Source organism: Durio zibethinus, chromosome 6 (genome assembly GCF_047325235.1).
Source record: "Durio zibethinus cultivar Kanyao isolate XHJ-2024 chromosome 6, ASM4732523v1, whole genome shotgun sequence".
NCBI classification, from domain to species: Eukaryota; Viridiplantae; Streptophyta; class Magnoliopsida; order Malvales; family Malvaceae; genus Durio; species Durio zibethinus.
Window position 1 is genome coordinate 33,758,674 of NC_143167.1, and position 16,714 is coordinate 33,775,387.

Genomic DNA, 16,714 nt, shown 5'->3' on the forward strand with positions numbered 1-16,714 from the left:
GTGTGTGAACCATGGCAGAAAAGTTGATCTGGGACATCGAAAGAGTGAATGCTCAGATCTCAAAATCGCACGAATTCAAAACTTAAGTCTCGACCCATGACACAATACTCATATATTACGAATATAATAATAATAGTAATAATAATTTATTTTTTACAAATAGACTCATTGAATTTTCCTTCTTAATTTTTTACAGCAAAGAAACGGACAAAATTTGAACTCATATTTCTCGTTAAATTGATATATGAGTGTAAGGTGATATAATAAATTTAAATTTATAATTTTTTATTTTAATGGTAGAAATAATTTTATAAAATAAATAAAATTGCATGCCCACGTGAATCAATCATCTAAATTTGATGGATTGATTAAGTAATAAGTACATGTAAAAATAAATAAATATGGAAAAAAGGGGTAATTAATGGACGGTTCTATAAAATAATATCGGAAGATGCAACGTGGCAACGTACAAATGAATTTTCCACTTTCCAGGCCCGTTTTGCACCGCCTCATTTTGCTCAAAGAATATTTGCGTTTGCTTTAAAAAAAAAAAAAAAAGGAGCAAACTTCCAAATGACGAAAGCGGCTCATTTACAAGTTTTCAGAACTTTCCTTTTGTCTTTCTTCACCTCTCAAGGCTCAACACCTACCGTTTTGTCATCACCCTTTTCTTTTCCTCTAATATTAAAAAATAATGATTTAAATATAGTTGTCGGGTTTAATTGACACCGAAAACCATTTTAAGTTTGCGTTCGTTCATAGCCACTTCGCGAAATTAAGCCTTTGTCTCTGCCATCTGCTTTTGAAATTTTCTGAAAATTTTTTTTTCAATCATCTGTGCTTTTTAGGAATGAATAGTTATTTATGCACATGCTTTTGATTTTATTGCAACTCGCTAAACCTTCTTCTTTCTAGAACTCTCTTTCTCTTTCCTGTTTTTGTTAGTTTTTTGAATGGCGATATCCGAGTCACCGGAGATTTTAGGGAGCACGGCGACGGTGATCAGCACCTCTCACAGCGACTCAGATCTTGATCTCTTGTCACTTCGTCGTCGAACCACAAACGCCACCAACGGCGCCGGAATCAGAGCTCCGGACAATTCGGGAAACGGCGAGGCCGTGGACTACCAGGATCGAGTAGAATCGGCCAATTTCACGAGTAACGTTGGAGAAAAAGCCAACGAGATTCCAACAAGTTCCGATATAAGATTCACGTATCGGCCTTGTGTTCCTGCTCATCGGAGGATCAAAGAAAGCCCTCTCAGTTCTGACGCCATCTTCAAACAGGTTTTTATTTACACGTGCTCTCATTTGAGATGGTCATTGGTTTAAAGTAGAGCGCTCTTTTTTCTGGAACTTTTACGTCTGTTGAATTTTAAGTTTTTTAATATTATTTTAACTTTAAAAAAATGTTAGTTGCTGTGGTAGTTAATTTAGGTTTGCTATATTTTATTAGAAGCTCTGATAGGTGATTTTTTTAACATCATATCAGAGTCATGCAGGCCTGTTCAACCTCTGTGTAGTAGTGCTTGTTGCTGTAAACAGCCGGCTTATTATTGAAAACCTAATGAAGGTTTGTGTTTAAATTTTAGTATTATTGGGGGTTATGGACTTATGGTTTATGGATTAATGGCTTGTTATTATTGTTGTTGTGGTTGTTGTTGATAAATGCTGCAGTATGGGTGGTTGATTAGATCTGGTTTTTGGTTTAGTTCGAGATCGTTGAGTGATTGGCCTCTTTTTATGTGTTGGTAATGCCTCCTTGATCTAATCCTAATTTTTTACCTTTTGCTAAGAATGTATTGTTTTCATGTTGATTTTGTGGGCTTGATCATCATTTAGCTTATTATGTTCTGCTTGCTGGTTCACATTGCAGTCTTACTCTTCCAATTTTCCCACTCGCTGCTTTTGTGGTTGAAAAGTTGGTGCAACAGAATTATATAACTGAACCTGTAAGTGTTTCGACTGAAGGCTGCAGCTATTGCTCTTGTTCTTTTTTTACTTGAAATTTCGATGGAATAGAACCGGCAATCAAGAAATTGTTTTGCTGTTTCATATGTTTGGCTTCAGACCTTTACGAAGTGTACTAATTCTTCCTAGAGAACAAGACAACACATTGTCTTATTGAAGCTTCAGAAAGTTGACTGCTAATTTCTATATTGCAGGTTGTTGTTTTTCTTCATGTAATCATTAGCACAACTGTGGTTTTGTATCCAGTGATTGTTATTCTCAGGTGAACTTTCTTTTTTCCTTACATTTTATCATTTGAATTTCTTTTTATTCCAAGATATAGTTATCTATTGATAATATACTTAGCATTGAAAAATGTTACTTTTGTCTACTTATCCAAGGTTTAGATTGCACGCATTGAAAAATGTTACTTTTGTCTACTTATCCAAGGTTTAGATTGCACTAGCCTACTAGGATTGAGAGATGCTCAACTTCTTTTATACAGACAGCACACACACTCTTATGTAAGTTTGCATCAGATGAATATCAGGGCTAAGCTCATTTAAGAATTTTGAAGTCCCTTTCTCAACCATGACTTAACAATTCATCCTGTTCTTCTTCAAGCTGGCTTGATATTGCTTACTTTGCCTACAGCATTTTCCCGTCAGGCTCATTCTTTTCGTTTTAAAGTATATTGTTGTTGAGGTTTTATGTAGTTGTATTGTGCCCATTAAATAATCACATTAAATTCTTAAAAGAATAAGAGAACAGTTGTTGAAAATTGTTAATTGATCGGACTTACTCTGAGTTGTGCAGGTGTGATTCTGCATTTTTATCTGGCGTTGCATTGATGCTGTTTGCTTGTATTGTCTGGTTAAAATTGGTATCCTATGCTCATACCAACAATGATATGAGAGCACTTGCCAAGTCACCTGAAAAGGTACAGTGAAATTATTTTTGAAATTCTTGGTTGATTAATGTAAAAGCATGCTTGTATTTGTTGGTAAAAAAAATGAAAAATTATGCAGACTTGATTTAGAGAAAAGCTTGTAGCTCTTTTTATTTCCCGTCTTAGTTCCTCTTTCTCTTTGACAGTTGAACCATGTGCGATTAATGATTTATGCATGATGTTTTTGGGGTTTAGTTGTGAATTGAGAAATATGGCATTGAAAAAGTTGTTGATTATAAAATGATTCATGGTTCACATCACGAATCTTGTCAAATATTGGGTGCAATTTAATTTTCATTAGAATAAGAGAAAATGCTCTCTCCATCTTCCCCCTTGTTTTCACTTCAACAATGTTATATTTTCTTCTTAATTATTATTGATTCATTCAGTATGCTCTTGTTGATGTTAGAGAGGTGCGGACCACATGCATGATGTTAGCTTCAAGAGTTTGGTATACTTCATGGTAGCTCCCACGTTATGTTACCAGGTAAAAATCATATTCTTTTTGGTGCTTAGACTGATATTTTCCTTTGTCTTGTGCTGCATTGTAGGGTGTTTGACTGCCAATGCTCAAGCTAGAATCCATTTATTCTATGTACCTCATTTATTTGTCATGTCTTACGACTTTGGACTATGATCCATCCTGGTACTGCCATCCTTTGTTTCTTTTGTTTTCACCTTTCCTCTTGAGGCGGGGTATTGATGGATGGATTGATAATGTTGCTGATTTCTTGATTATTGCAAGACTGCAATTATTGCTTGAAAGTGCATAATATTGATTGCTAGCTTACCAAAATAAGTTTTATTCATTGCTTGTTTTGCTCTGCACGCCTAATCTATTAATATGATTTGTCTTAAATATGTGTTACATTTCTGTGATTGTGATTTATATTGTATTAAACAGCATTGATACATGGCTTGATATTGACAATCACTTGTTTTGAATGTTGATGAATTTCCATGCAGCCAAGCTATCCTCGTACACCAGCTGTTCGAAAAAGTTGGGTGGTTCGTCAATCTATCAAGTTAATAATATTTACTGGGCTCATGGGTTTCATAATAGAACAGGTAGGTGCCAATTCTTCAATTGCTACTAGTGTTCCTTATTATACCTTTTGTTTCAGAATATTTTCATCAGATGCTAAAATTTTTTATGTGTATATATGATTCTGCAGTATATCAATCCAATTGTTCAGAACTCTCAACACCCTTTGAAGGGGAACCTTTTGTATGCCATAGAGAGAGTTTTGAAGCTTTCAGTTCCAAATTTATACGTGTGGCTCTGCATGTTCTACTGCTTTTTTCATCTCTGGTACGTCTGCAGTTATTGTTATTGGAAAATGCAGTCTCTTTCTCTTTGGTTTGTTATAAAGACTTCTGTTAAGTAATTCATATTTTAATTTTGTAGCTCTAGTTGTGTTCACTTTATATGCATGACTTCATCATTTAATTGCAGCAAGTTGCTCATTTCTGCTTTCACGTATGTACATGTGAATTAGCTCTTTGCATGATCATGCAAACGACCTTATTGACTTAGATGTTAAATTACCTCCTCTGCACGCCTGGTGGCCAACCAATCTCAAGCGCCAGCATCTCTTTCCTTCACAATATTAGGGAGTTAGGAAACACCAATCATCTTTCCTGACCATGGGGCATCTTGTTTCTTTGTTTAGCCATTTTGTCAGAATCTGCTCCTTAGAATGGAGTATTAACGTGAAACGTTATTCTTGTGCTCACATACACACTCTTAGGCACGCACATGCATTAGGTCACACACACAATGGACAAAGATCAGCCTTTTCTGGACACTTAAAAACCTTGGGCAGCATAATATTTATTATGCATGCTGCATACCCTTATTTTTAATAACAAATACAGGTTAAATATACTAGCTGAGCTCCTTCGTTTTGGGGATCGTGAGTTCTATAAAGATTGGTGGAATGCAAAAACTGTCGAGGAGGTAAGTTCTAGACCCCCTTAAATGTTTTCTTGGGCTATATTTCACTCAATGCTTTGGTGAAATTCACTGTGAACTTTTTTTGTTTTTTGCATGGATTTCACTATTTATGGCTGTCATCAGTATTGGAGAATGTGGAATATGGTAAGTTTCATTTTACTGATAATCTGTTTCTTTTTTTTTTTTTTCTGTAACTTATTGGCAGACTCGCTGTTATAAATACCAAGTCATTGCCAGAGTTTTCTGGTCTTCTCATTGCTGTCAAATTATACTGGTTTAATATGGGCCAAAATTTTAATTGTTTTTACGATTTTCTTGTTTCAACTGTAGCATACAATAAATGCTATTTTCCTGATTTTCCTTTCACTCTCAGAAGTTAAAAGCTACATTTTCCACTACTGACTGAATTTTAATTGATTACAGCCAGTTCATAAGTGGATGGTTCGCCATATCTATTTTCCATGCTTAAGGAATGGTATACCCAAGGTGAATTCCCCTTTCTGAACACTTCAGTATTTTAGTCATGAGTTTTATCTCTTTAGGTTTCAAGTGATGGAAATATGGTTATTGATTCCCAATGGCGATGTTTTTCACTTCAGTTGTTTATTTTTTATTTAATTTGTTTTCTTTTCTGTCCTTATGCAGGGAGTTGCGGTCATTATTGCCTTCTTGGTTTCTGCTTTATTTCATGAGGTGTGTATTTCCCATAAGTTTTTATTTATTCTTTTAACTGGCCTTCTGTGGATGGAGAAGAGGGTGGAAATTCTAATAATTATTTAATTTAACTTGCATTATTGCTGCCTGATGTTATCAATGAGGATAACTGGCAACTCAGAGAGGAAAAAAAAAGGAACAAAAAAAGAAAAACAAAGAATAGATGCCAGGGCTTGTTTCCTATGATTTTTTCCATGTACACAGAACAAAGCTTACGTTGGGCCAAGGGGAGAAACGAGGAAACAATTTACAGTAATAGTTTATAAATTGAAGAGTAGATATGTTTTGTTCCTGTCATACCATGTGGCATGCTTTGTTTAATCCCTTCATCCTATAAATATATTTTGCCAATTTGATTTTGCTTCTATTGTTTCATTATTGTGTTTACTCTATTACAGCTCTGCATTGCTGTTCCTTGCCATATATTTAAGTTATGGGCTTTTATCGGCATCATGTTTCAGGTAAGAATAATGAACCAGTACTAATACTAATAGAACAAGAACTGATCAGGTGTGAGATTTATGAAAATTTTTATTCTTTCCTTTTCTTCCTAAAATTTTATCAGGTTCCCTTGGTCTTGATCACAAATTATCTGCAAAACAAGTTTAGGAGCTCGATGGTAAGCCTTTTACTTTGATTTGTATCTATGAAGCTTAATCGATTTTTTCTTCTATAATATTTTTATCACTACCAAGCTTCCACTCTGCATTAACATCTTTAAGGTTAAATTATAGGGAAAAAAAGGGGTAGAAGTTATTTACTGGCTCTTTGATTCTGAGAATGTACGTACGTTAGGGGGCTTGTTGTAGTCTTGTATTGCTATTGTGAGTAATAGCAAAAGCCAAGGTACCACAGAGTGGAAGAGAGGAAACGGAAAGCAACAACAATAATTCCTGCTGTTCCTTTATTTGTTTTGCCTGAGGATAGGAAGGGATTAATGTTCTATAAGGATAAAATACAAAAAACCCACTTATGATTACATTACAGTAACCCCCTTTAGTTTCAAAATACCAACTTTCCCCCTTTGACCATCCACTATGTTAGTCAAACCGTTACCCATTTGAAATCCACTTTCATAGACAAACCATTAGCCATTATTTCTTTTTTTATTGTTTTTTTTCTTTGTCATTTCTTTTCCTCCTCTCTGGCCTTTTTATAGAGTAACATAAAGCAATAAAACAAGAACTCACATTGCAAGTTTCAAAATGGCATTAATGTAAACGGAAAAAAAAAAAAAAAACTCAAATCGTTTTATTAATGAACAATTGCTAGATTTAATTTAAAAAATAAAAAATGAAAGGGAGCTCCTTGAACCATTTTCTTCAAATTTGGAAGAACTTGGCATCTGCTTTCCTAGCCTTAAGATTTTCCATTAAAAGAACAAGAAAAAACCTACAATGAGAGTGTGGGGAGAAGAGAGAGAAACATGAGGATGCAGAAGAGAGCCAAAGATCAAAAAATGGAAAAAAAGAAAAAAAGAAAGGAAAATGAAGGGAAAAGAAGCAAGAGACATGGAAGATTTGGAGAAACAAAAAATGAAATGCAGAGAAGAAATGAAAAAGGGAAGAAGAAGAGCATGGCAATTTTATCTACAAAAAATCTAAGTGATGTGGCAGTGGGTTTAAATAGGATAACAGTTTGACTAAAGAAGTGGAGGGGCAAGGGGGAATGTTGGTATTTTAAACTATTAAGGGTTTAGTGTCCTTTTAAAATAACCATAGGAGGATTTTTGTATTTCACCCTGTTCTATAAACCATCACCTAGAAATAGAATATCCTGCTCGTGTGGTATGTTAATGCTTGTGTATTTTGGTATGATCATTTACATTTTTCTTGTTCAATACCAGGTGGGAAATATGATTTTCTGGTTCTTTTTCTGCATTCTTGGTCAGCCAATGTGTGTGCTTTTATACTACCATGATTTGATGAATCGCAAAGGGAGAGCAGATTAAACTACTTACTATAAAAACCTGGTGGAAGTTGATCCAGTAGCTGCCACAGATTGTTTTTGCATGGTAACTTATCTATCATGTTGCATTGCTCTGCTTGCTTTGGATTATATTTGTATATTTCATTTCATCATATGGCATTACCTGCTGAGATGCTTTGATGTCTTTGATATATGATTTTCATGAACAAATTCACAAGCAATTTTGAAAGCATAAAGCAGTACCTACGCCACAAATGTAGTACCCGTATTAACTTTACTCGTTCTTTTTTTTTGTTTTGGGGGGGGGGGGGGGGTCGGGATAGAACTTTATTGGTTCTTTATTAGTTGAAAATTATTGAGTCTTGTCTATAGTTTACAGACAATTTATTTTCGAGAACTGTTACTCGAATTTAGTTCGCCTCAGAGTTTGACTCGGATGGTTTCAAGTCAATAAATTTGTTTCAATCTATAAATTTCATGATTTGAGGACAACAATCTCGTGACCTACAGATAATTAATTGGAAACATGTGCAATTTAGAAATTTTGATCAGTGCAATTGTTCCTTTTTTATCTGAGATTTTAGACTTTTCTTCCAGCAATCCTCAAGTCTGCATCCCTTGTTTACAGCGCAAGTTTCTGAAACTGTTTAATCTATTTTTATATATGTATATACCATCAAGCCTGCTTTACGAATTATGATTGAACTTGTTTTATCTCGTTTAAAAAGTTGAAACCCTCATTGGTGGATGTAGAAGTGATTTTGATAAAGTTAAAGTGCCTCAATTTTTTTTTTTAAGAAAAAAAAAAAAAAAGGGGAAGAGGCTCCATTATTTGGTTTCATTTAATAAAAAGCTGGAGCTGTATGCTTGTCGGGCAAAAACAACTCAAAAACAGCAGATTTGTTGTGCTGGGTGTTGATATTTGTGGAGGGCATAAAAAGCAGCCTTTGTCCCAACAAAAAGAGGAGCTTAAAGCCCCACCATGATTAAGGTGTGGAAACCACTCTCCATTTCTCCCCGTTTTGTTATCATTTATATGATCCTCTATGGTTGCTTTAATAAGGATTTTAGGTTGATACGGTCATAAAATTTTGAAAATCAGTAAAATTTTTAGATTATAAAAATAAAATTAATAAGATAATACATTTTTTTATGATTTATTTAAAAAATTAAAAAAATTAATTAAAAAACAAATCTATATCAATTTTTTAATTCATTTATAACATTAAAAAATTATACTATATGAAATGATAATTCTGAAAGCATTTAGATTAGTATTTATTTAGTTATTAGTATTATTTTTTTTTTAAATCTACTAGCAATTAGTAGGTAGATTAGGTGAGATAATGATGTGGGTGAAATTTGTATGTAAGGAAGTGATGGATTAAACATTTAAACATGGGAATAAGTGATTTGGCTTTATTACACCTAAACTTAGTTTGTTTAGTTCCTTAACTTTATGTACGAACCACCGACGCGACTTCATCATTAAAAGTCAGCAGGGTTAATACAAGAAAAATTGTCTCGTCTCAACGAAAATAAAAGAGACTATAATTCCTCTAACACAAGGCTCCAAACCACAAAAATCCACTCAATTTATGGGCACCAGCTTTAGAGATATAAAGTGGAATGTGAAAAGCTAAGCTTCCAGAGATAGAGAGAGAGAGAGCAATTCCTTCTCCTCCCCCACGGCCCCCAATATCTTCAGTAGAAGAATTCATGGAAGACTTTAGATCTAAATCATGTGGCGATGGAAGAATGCAGCAGATAGAGAGTTATAACGGACCCACTTCGTCGTATGGGAATGGTATCCATAGCATGCAAGATCTCAGGTGTTACAGTGCATCCTATGCCTCAAATGTGCGCCATGGCCAGACCCAGATGCATAATAACGATACTAAGTTAAAAAAAGTCAAGTACACAAGTGGGTCTTCTTCTAAAAGCTGGAGTTTGAATGATCCGGAGTTGCAGAGGAAGAAGAGGGTAGCTAGCTACAAGGTTTACGCTGTTGAAGGGAAAGTGAAAGGATCTTTCAAGAAGAGTTTTAGGTGGCTCAAGGAAAGGTACACTAGGGTAGTTTATGGGTGGTGGTAAAATTTATACTTGCTTGCTTGGTTGTCTGTGAAGGAATTTATGGGTAAAAATCAATTATGTATGAACTCTCTAACGAAATGCTCCTCTCCTTTCCTGCACTGTTGAATTAATAATCGTTCTATTTTGCTTTGTATACTTATTAGCTTTGCGTTCTATCTGTAATTTTGAGGCTCATTTCGTCTTCTAAAAAATGTAAGCTATCTGATTTCTGAAGGCATATATATATATATATATATATATATATGTACATGAAAATTTGGAACATCAATACAATCATAGGTTATAGATTTGTGGTTTAAATCTCGGCAAAAAAAAAAAAAAAAAAAAAGGGACTTGGTGGTTTAAGTGGTTTGGGATCACTTTTCGTAGAATTCAATGCAGACCGCCAATGGAACTATCTATTCCATTTATTGGTTACTTCGGCAATTTATTATTTCAAGCCAACTTACCATGGCTAATAGATGTTTTGTTACAATTACCATCTTGATTCCGTAAGAATAAAAATCTTTCAAGTGGAGAGTGCCAAGGTAAAATGGAAATGAAAACAGACAGACCAATGAAAAAGCAATGGTTATGATTATCATGTCCTGCGTTTAAGTTCCCTTAGTTCACAGGAACAGAATCTTGATTATCATGTCCTGAATCCTACTTTCCGTTATTATGTATGTATGTATACATATACATATGTCCACTATAAAGAACAAATAATCCATAAATTTGCCTTACGAGCATTGACACAAAGAAAAAAAAAAAAAGGGAAAAGAAAAGGTAAGAACAAGAGTTGCATGAATACGGTAAACACTTTACAATGCCACAAGGTTTCAAACCTCAAAAACTAGAAAAGAAGTTCCAGATAACTGAGAAAGCATAATCTTATGGACGCCTGAAAGTATAATCTTATAATGAAAGTGACGCCACAAAAACAAGTAAGTTGAAACCGTTGGCAAAATAGCCATACCACACACCTAGCCTTCACGGGCAACAATTTTGATGCAGTCAAATTTCACTTCACAAGCTTTCCATGAGTGCAGAAATTTACGCTTTCGGTGCACGAGAGTCTACATCAGGGGCTCCAAGTTACAAATTCCACTTGAAAACTCAAACCCCCCCCCCAACCCCCCAAAAAGAAAACATACCCTGTTACAAAATGTAGTAGTACATCAACCATTTCATGGTTTACAACATATTGCTGAGCATTTAATAATCAATTCTCTCATCACTTTCAAACTGCAGGCCCTTGATTCCCTTGAGGGCAGCTTCATAGTTCTTGACGTTAGAGGTATTTCTCCCAGACAATGTCCGGTTAGGGTCAGCAGATTCAACAGGACTTCGTTGTCGACTTGTAATTTTGTGCAATGCTCCAGGGCTAGCATCAGTTGTACGAGAACGTTGGGGGTCAACCTCACTGCCAGCAAACGCATCACGACTGCTAGAAACAGCAACTCGTCTTGAAGATGATCCACCTGACTGCCCCACAAACTTTGTCCAAGTAAAATCCAAATTAGCACTAAAAGATAAGGATGGAATAAAATATACAATGGTTATGTAAAAAGGAAATAGGACAAATACATAGGAGCTGTTCAAAACTACCCAATATCTGTTGCCAAAAGTTTGGACAGGGAATCTGAAGCACACATCCATCTTTTGTTACGTGCATATACGCACTAATGTACAGAGCCTCCTAATTTAACTAAAAAGGCAATTGCAGATAACAGAGGACAGATGGAAAACTATAAACATAATGTTATTATTGGTCATCCCATGTACCAGCACCAACGACACCGACAGAAATATCCTAAAATGAGAACGGACCAAGACAGTATGTGGAATGCAAGATTGATGACAAACCTCAAAATACTATTACACATGCACAATCATAAAATGAAAAAAAAAAATTACCATAGATTCTTTGGTAATTGCAGGATCATTTGCAATGGGACTCTTCTGCTTTGCATAATTTCCAGAATTCATCAAGGGTCCTGATGTTCTCCGCCTAGAGGAATCTATGGATGAGAAACCAGCTGCTCGCATGTCCTCACCAGCTGCAACCAAGAGATGCAAATGGTATAATTCCAAGCATAACTAGATCTTTCAACTTGAAAGAAACAGAAAAGATAATTGTTATACTATGCAAGTATTTTATTTTCTTAAAATATCAAAGAGAATTTTAAAATTGGAAAAGGAATAACATTGCCAGTGTGCTAACATGTGCCTGCAGGTTAGACACAAACTTGAGTAATAAAAAATTCAAAACAACGCTAATTAAGAGACAATCAAGTATATGAAAGAAGCACCAATTACCAGGGTGTCTGTCAGAATTGGCAATTGCAGGGGGCATGGCAGAACTAGTTCCAGCACCAGGGCCCTAACAGAGACAAGCATTACAAAAGCTGCATTCCATACTGATTACTAACATAAGTAAAACACCATACTAAGCACTCACTATGGCTCGAGCTGGAGGAGTGGCCAGCTGTGATTGCTGATACTTCAAAATGGTCCAATCAAAGACATAATCAAACTGGAAGCCTGTTTGGCAAGGATCAACAAGAACAATGAAAGACATGACGTCACTGTGATCTATGGAGATAACAAAAGTTGACAGCATGCACTGCTAAAAATGTAAATGGTCACACCTTCACGAATAAAGAGGTCACAAAAGATTCTTTTGAGATAAGAATAATCTGGCTTATCATCAAATCTTAGTGAACGGCAATAATGGAAGTATGATGCAAATTCTGTTGGATAACCTCGACATAAGGCCTGAAACAGCATCAATCTTCAGTCACAATTTTGCATGTAAAATCAGGACCTCTAAGCCAGACATCTACCTCTTTCTATTACCTCAAATTCCCTTTACAGAATCCTAATGCAACTATAAGGTTCAAAGACATCCTTACCTCAATTGAAGTAGAAACCTTCTTCTCACTAATTTTCTCGTATTTCTGTTTCTTAGTTCCAGCTTTCAGACCTTGCCAAGGAAGACTGAAAAGAAAAGAGGCATCAATAACAAAAACTATTAAAGAAACGAACACAAGACAAAAAAGAAAGTAGCATGGGTAGCAAGAATCACCTTCCCCTTAGGAAGTACATAAGCACATATCCAAGAGACTCTAAATCATCCCTACGGCTTTGCTCTACATGGTAATGAAGGGCAGAGAATCAAAATTAAGATGATTAGAAGAAAGGTCTATACATCAAAGAAAAGATACCACCAATAAGATTGACCATACACACCAATGCCCAAATGTGTGTTCATGCTTGCATATCTTGCAGTTCCAGTCAAATTCTTATTTTCCCTGAAACCATCATGACCAGGTAGAATATAAAAAAATTGCTTCGAACATCAACCACAAATTATAAACAATAAAGAGAATACTAAAATAAACATGCCAGTGCAACACAAAAAAGATAGATGCTTCATCACCACCACTACAAGCAATACAACTACCCTTGGGTGGGTTCTTCACAATGCTTTACCTTGGAAACTCACAAATACATGCCATACTCAACGATCACAGCTATAAGTTAAAATGCAATAACCAACCTTATTGGAAAATCCCATAACTCATAACATAAAACAGACAGGGAAACAGACAGGTATCAATTAATTTCCAGGCAGATTATGGAACAAAAAATGAAAAGGAAACATGTCTTCTCAGGTCATAGAACCTAAAATAAAAGCTTGACAACTTAAACTTTATCAGCAAGACTTCTCTTAAATGTCCAAATGACAGCATATTTGCATGATATTAGTTCATTCATGCATTGACACAAGTTATAGTGAGTATAATATCATTTCTCCAGGAGCATTTACATGCCAAAACATATATGGTAGATTATGCATAACATTTATCATAATCACAAAAGAAATATGTGAATCCATAAGAAGTTGCTTTTTCTTAAAGAGGATGCACATGGCGAAAAATAGAGGTGCAATCAAGAGAATCTCATAGGAGAATCAGCTCAGATGACTATTTGTACTAGTAAACCAATCAAGAAGAAGTGAAACAAACAAGTAATGGGATTAAGAAAGCATTTTCTTCCATTTAAAAAAAAAATGAAGGGTATAGGGTGATGGAAACAAATCCCGGCCTTTTAAGCTGCCTGTAAAATACAATAGGTCACACGCATGCAAAGTTCTCTCACCTGTATGGAATGTGTTGATGAGTTGAACTGTCTCTATATTTCTTAGCTAGACCGAAGTCAATGATGTAGACCTATATGAATGTGAAAAGCAATAACACATTAAAATCTGCTGCAACATATAATAAAACAATGTTTTGACCAGAAAGCACAAACCTGATTTGCACGCCTTCCCAAGCCCATAAGAAAATTGTCGGGCTTAATATCTCGATGGAGGAATGATTTTGAATGAACAAATTCGACACGATTGATCTGGGAAGAAAAAAAAAATAGCATTAAGTTACAAGACATTAAAGGAAAAGGAACTGAAGTTCCAAATGTATGAAATTATACGAAACTACCATTTGATCTGCAAGCATGAGAACGGACTTCAAAGAGAGTTTCCTACTGCAGAAACTAAATAGATCTTCAAGACTAGGTCCAAGCAAATCCATAACCAGAACATTATAGTCTCCCTCAACTCCAAACCATCTCACATTTGGAATCCCACCTACCAAGAAAAGATTGTGATGGGGAAAGTCAACAGTTGCAGTCATAAGAATTAATTTGGTAAATAAATATAAAATTTAAAAACAACCAGACATTGAAACAAGAATTTGATGCTCTAGAAAGACAAAAAAAAAAAAAAACTCAGAATCATTACTTCCTCCCTGCAGGATCCTGTATAACTTTGATTCATATAACAACTGAGGATGCTTTGTCTTCACATTTTCCTGATCATTTAAAAAAAATGTCATCACCTCCCTTATGTACCAAAAAAAAAATTAGTATGGTTAAAACAACTGCAACATAGGAGAAAATCACTATCAACACTAAATATAAGAAAGAATTTCTTATACAGAACGTCAAAACTTTGAGCTAATTGAATCACACCAATAATTCAAGCAGAAAGTTAGTTTATTAATTAGTCATCCAAACTGTAAGTGCCCCTCCTAAACAATTATAAGTACCATTGATTAACATTAAATAAATTCACACCAAATATTGAGAAAATAATTTACATAAAATGGCAAATTGGTAATCAACACTAAAAAGGAAAGTCACCCCATTTAACCTTATTTATCTAAGGAGATAACCACCCTTGTGTCCATTATGATGCCATCCAACCATTAGAAAATAAGAAGAAATCACTTATGAATAAATTTGATCCACCTCTTGATGAGATACTACGATCCCACAATGTTAAAACCTTAATTAATTGTTTGATTCTCTATTTTTTCTCTTTTTCCTTCGAGTGAGTCCACAAACTGTGATTATCAATTATTAATCAAAACAATAAAATGAAAATAAAAAGAATTAACATCAGGTAAAGCAAAAAACTGTATGCATAAACCAGAGCGTCAAGTGGCTCCAAACATCAGCACACTTGAACTACTCCTATAAATTGGAATCGAAATTCTCCTCCTGATGCACATTAGCTAAAATCCAACTAACTAAGCAATAGCAGATTTCTACACTCTCTTGCTTCAATATATCCTAGGACTCAACTGCATCACTAAGTTATAAATGATTGTGTTAACACAGGAAATCCAAGGAATACGAGCTCGAATTAAAACCTAACCAGAATAGCAACTACATTGCTATTCTATAGAACATTAACATGCAACAAACTACAGTAACTAACAAGCAAACAACCAAAAGCAAGAAAATCACAAAATTCAACAAAAATAAAAAGTGAATTTTGAGCAAGGGTTGCTTACAAGCTTAATGGCAACCTCTTCATTTGTCTGAATGTTCGTACCTGCAAAGAAAAAAAATCAACAAATTATATTCAAAATCGCACAACAAAATGGAACAGAAAAAAAAAAAGAAAAAAAAAAGTAGCGAACCCAGATAGATCTCTCCAAAAGAGCCGCTACCGATCTTACGACCAAGCCTAAACTTATTACCGACACGAGGCTCCATCAATTCAAACTTCAAATAAGTAAAAAAGAAAATCGAACCCTAACTATAATCTGAAACCCTAATTAAGAAAAATCCCCCAAATAAAAAAGCGAGGAAATTATATGGCAACACAATCACCGACTCAACCTCGCAGACAATCCATACACATCCAAATTTCGATCACCTAAAAAATAAAAAAAATTTACAGAAAAATCAAAGAAAAAAAAATGAAAAAGATCTAGAGTTACGTACGTGTTTGTTTTAAACCGAAAAGAAAATTAAAATTAACAAAGAAAAAAACTAGGGTTAGGTTAGGTTAATCGAGAGGACAAAAAAGGGAGGGGAGGAATAACTAAGAAATCATGATTCTATTTCTCTCTCCAAAAACGTTTAAATTTGCATATTTTGTCTCTCTAAGAGCTTCGTTTTCTGGCATTGTGGACTTGATCCAATCGAATCAAGGAGAGGAAAAAAAAAAACGAGCCTTTGAAGAATGGAGGACGCGTGTGTTTTTTCTTATGCGTGGCGTGGGTCTCTCTTTTTCTTTTTCCTTTTTTCTTTTTAAAAACTAAATCCTGGGCTTGAGAGAGAGAGATGGGAATGGCTTGCCACGCATGTTAAGAAGGCGTGCAAACGATGCGAAAGTTCCTCAGAGTGAAAAAGAAAAAATATTTACGCAACACTGTCAACGTGGGGTCCTTCGGTCACGTGCTTTTATCCGACTGGTATCAATTGAAGGAGTGTATTTGTCACGTGATCTTGCTGCATTTGGGATTTCTTAATGGAAGCGTTTTCTGCCTTTTATTTTTGCCACTAATAACATGAATTGCTCCCTTTCGAAAAAAATCTATATTTTATTAGAATTAAGTTCCATTTAAAACAATTTTTGAATAACGGACGGATAATTGATTTAAATAATAAAATAGTTTGTATGATAAAAAAATATAAATTATTAAATCTAATATAAATAAATTTATTTCATAGGATTCAAAATAAAAATGTATTAAATAAAATCTAAAAATACGAGCAGATAATAGTTTTTTTTATAAGCTCATACTCTCATGCATTAATTTATTTACAGAGTAACATAGCAAC

General features: G+C 34.7%; 3 protein-coding genes across 10 annotated transcripts; 2 read left to right on the top strand and 1 right to left on the bottom strand.

Moving 5' to 3' along the window:
- The first annotated feature begins 516 nt into the window (after positions 1-516).
- Positions 517-7,753, top strand: TAG1 (membrane bound O-acyl transferase (MBOAT) family protein). 4 transcript variants are annotated; one of them, XM_022876837.2, is made up of 16 exons: positions 517-1,286; positions 1,492-1,572; positions 1,677-1,750; positions 1,876-1,951; positions 2,165-2,232; positions 2,766-2,889; positions 3,308-3,385; positions 3,865-3,966; positions 4,074-4,210; positions 4,777-4,858; positions 4,979-4,999; positions 5,279-5,341; positions 5,501-5,548; positions 5,968-6,030; positions 6,135-6,188; positions 7,416-7,753. In XM_022876837.2, the coding sequence occupies exons 1-16, from the start codon at positions 954-956 to the stop codon at positions 7,518-7,520; spliced, it is 1,509 nt and encodes a 502-aa protein (XP_022732572.1). In that variant the 5' UTR covers positions 517-953; the 3' UTR covers positions 7,521-7,753. The 4 variants fall into 4 exon arrangements, with proteins under 4 accessions (XP_022732572.1, XP_089619289.1, XP_022732576.1 ...); XM_089763163.1 differs by having other exon boundaries at positions 564-1,286; positions 7,461-7,753; XM_022876840.2 differs by lacking the exons at positions 1,677-1,750; positions 1,876-1,951 and having other exon boundaries at positions 712-1,286.
- Positions 7,754-9,077: 1,324 nt separating this feature from the next.
- Positions 9,078-9,727, top strand: LOC111286661 (uncharacterized). The gene has a single exon (XM_022876753.2). The coding sequence runs from the start codon at positions 9,218-9,220 to the stop codon at positions 9,590-9,592; it is 375 nt and encodes a 124-aa protein (XP_022732488.2). The 5' UTR covers positions 9,078-9,217; the 3' UTR covers positions 9,593-9,727.
- A 632-nt stretch (positions 9,728-10,359) lies between these two features.
- On the bottom strand, positions 10,360-16,155 carry LOC111286660 (casein kinase 1-like protein 1). Of its 5 annotated transcripts, none has more exons than XM_022876750.2 (14): positions 15,872-16,155; positions 15,436-15,476; positions 14,379-14,448; positions 14,077-14,225; positions 13,892-13,987; positions 13,739-13,809; positions 12,827-12,888; positions 12,663-12,726; positions 12,490-12,574; positions 12,226-12,352; positions 12,036-12,118; positions 11,894-11,957; positions 11,492-11,634; positions 10,360-11,071 (listed from the first exon to the last, which is right to left on the bottom strand). In XM_022876750.2, exons 4-14 carry the CDS (start codon positions 14,167-14,169, stop codon positions 10,790-10,792), a joined length of 1,170 nt encoding a protein of 389 aa, XP_022732485.1. In that variant the 5' UTR covers positions 14,170-14,225; positions 14,379-14,448; positions 15,436-15,476; positions 15,872-16,155; the 3' UTR covers positions 10,360-10,789. The 5 variants fall into 5 exon arrangements, with proteins under 5 accessions (XP_022732485.1, XP_089619292.1, XP_089619290.1 ...); XM_089763166.1 differs by having other exon boundaries at positions 14,379-14,479; XM_089763164.1 differs by having other exon boundaries at positions 15,565-16,155.
- Positions 16,156-16,714: the final 559 nt, after the last annotated feature.

Bases quoted from the DNA above. Each gene is read 5' to 3' on its own strand.
- TAG1 (XM_022876837.2), top strand. From the start codon at position 954: ATGGCGATATCCGAGTCACCGGAGATTTTAGGGAGCACGGCGACGGTG. The intron at 1,751-1,875 runs GTAATGCCTCCT...TTCACATTGCAG, and splicing joins TGGCCTCTTTTTATGTGTTG to TCTTACTCTTCCAATTTTCC. The intron at 3,386-3,864 runs GTAAAAATCATA...ATTTCCATGCAG, and splicing joins CTCCCACGTTATGTTACCAG to CCAAGCTATCCTCGTACACC.
- LOC111286661 (XM_022876753.2), top strand. From the start codon at position 9,218: ATGGAAGACTTTAGATCTAAATCATGTGGCGATGGAAGAATGCAGCAG.
- LOC111286660 (XM_089763164.1), bottom strand. From the start codon at position 15,640: ATGGAGCCTCGTGTCGGTAATAAGTTTAGGCTTGGTCGTAAGATCGGT. The intron at 12,353-12,489 runs GTAAGGATGTCT...ATGCTGTTTCAG, and splicing joins AGGTTTCTACTTCAATTGAG to GCCTTATGTCGAGGTTATCC. The intron at 12,119-12,225 runs GTGTGACCATTT...CTTGCCAAACAG, and splicing joins TGACCTCTTTATTCGTGAAG to GCTTCCAGTTTGATTATGTC.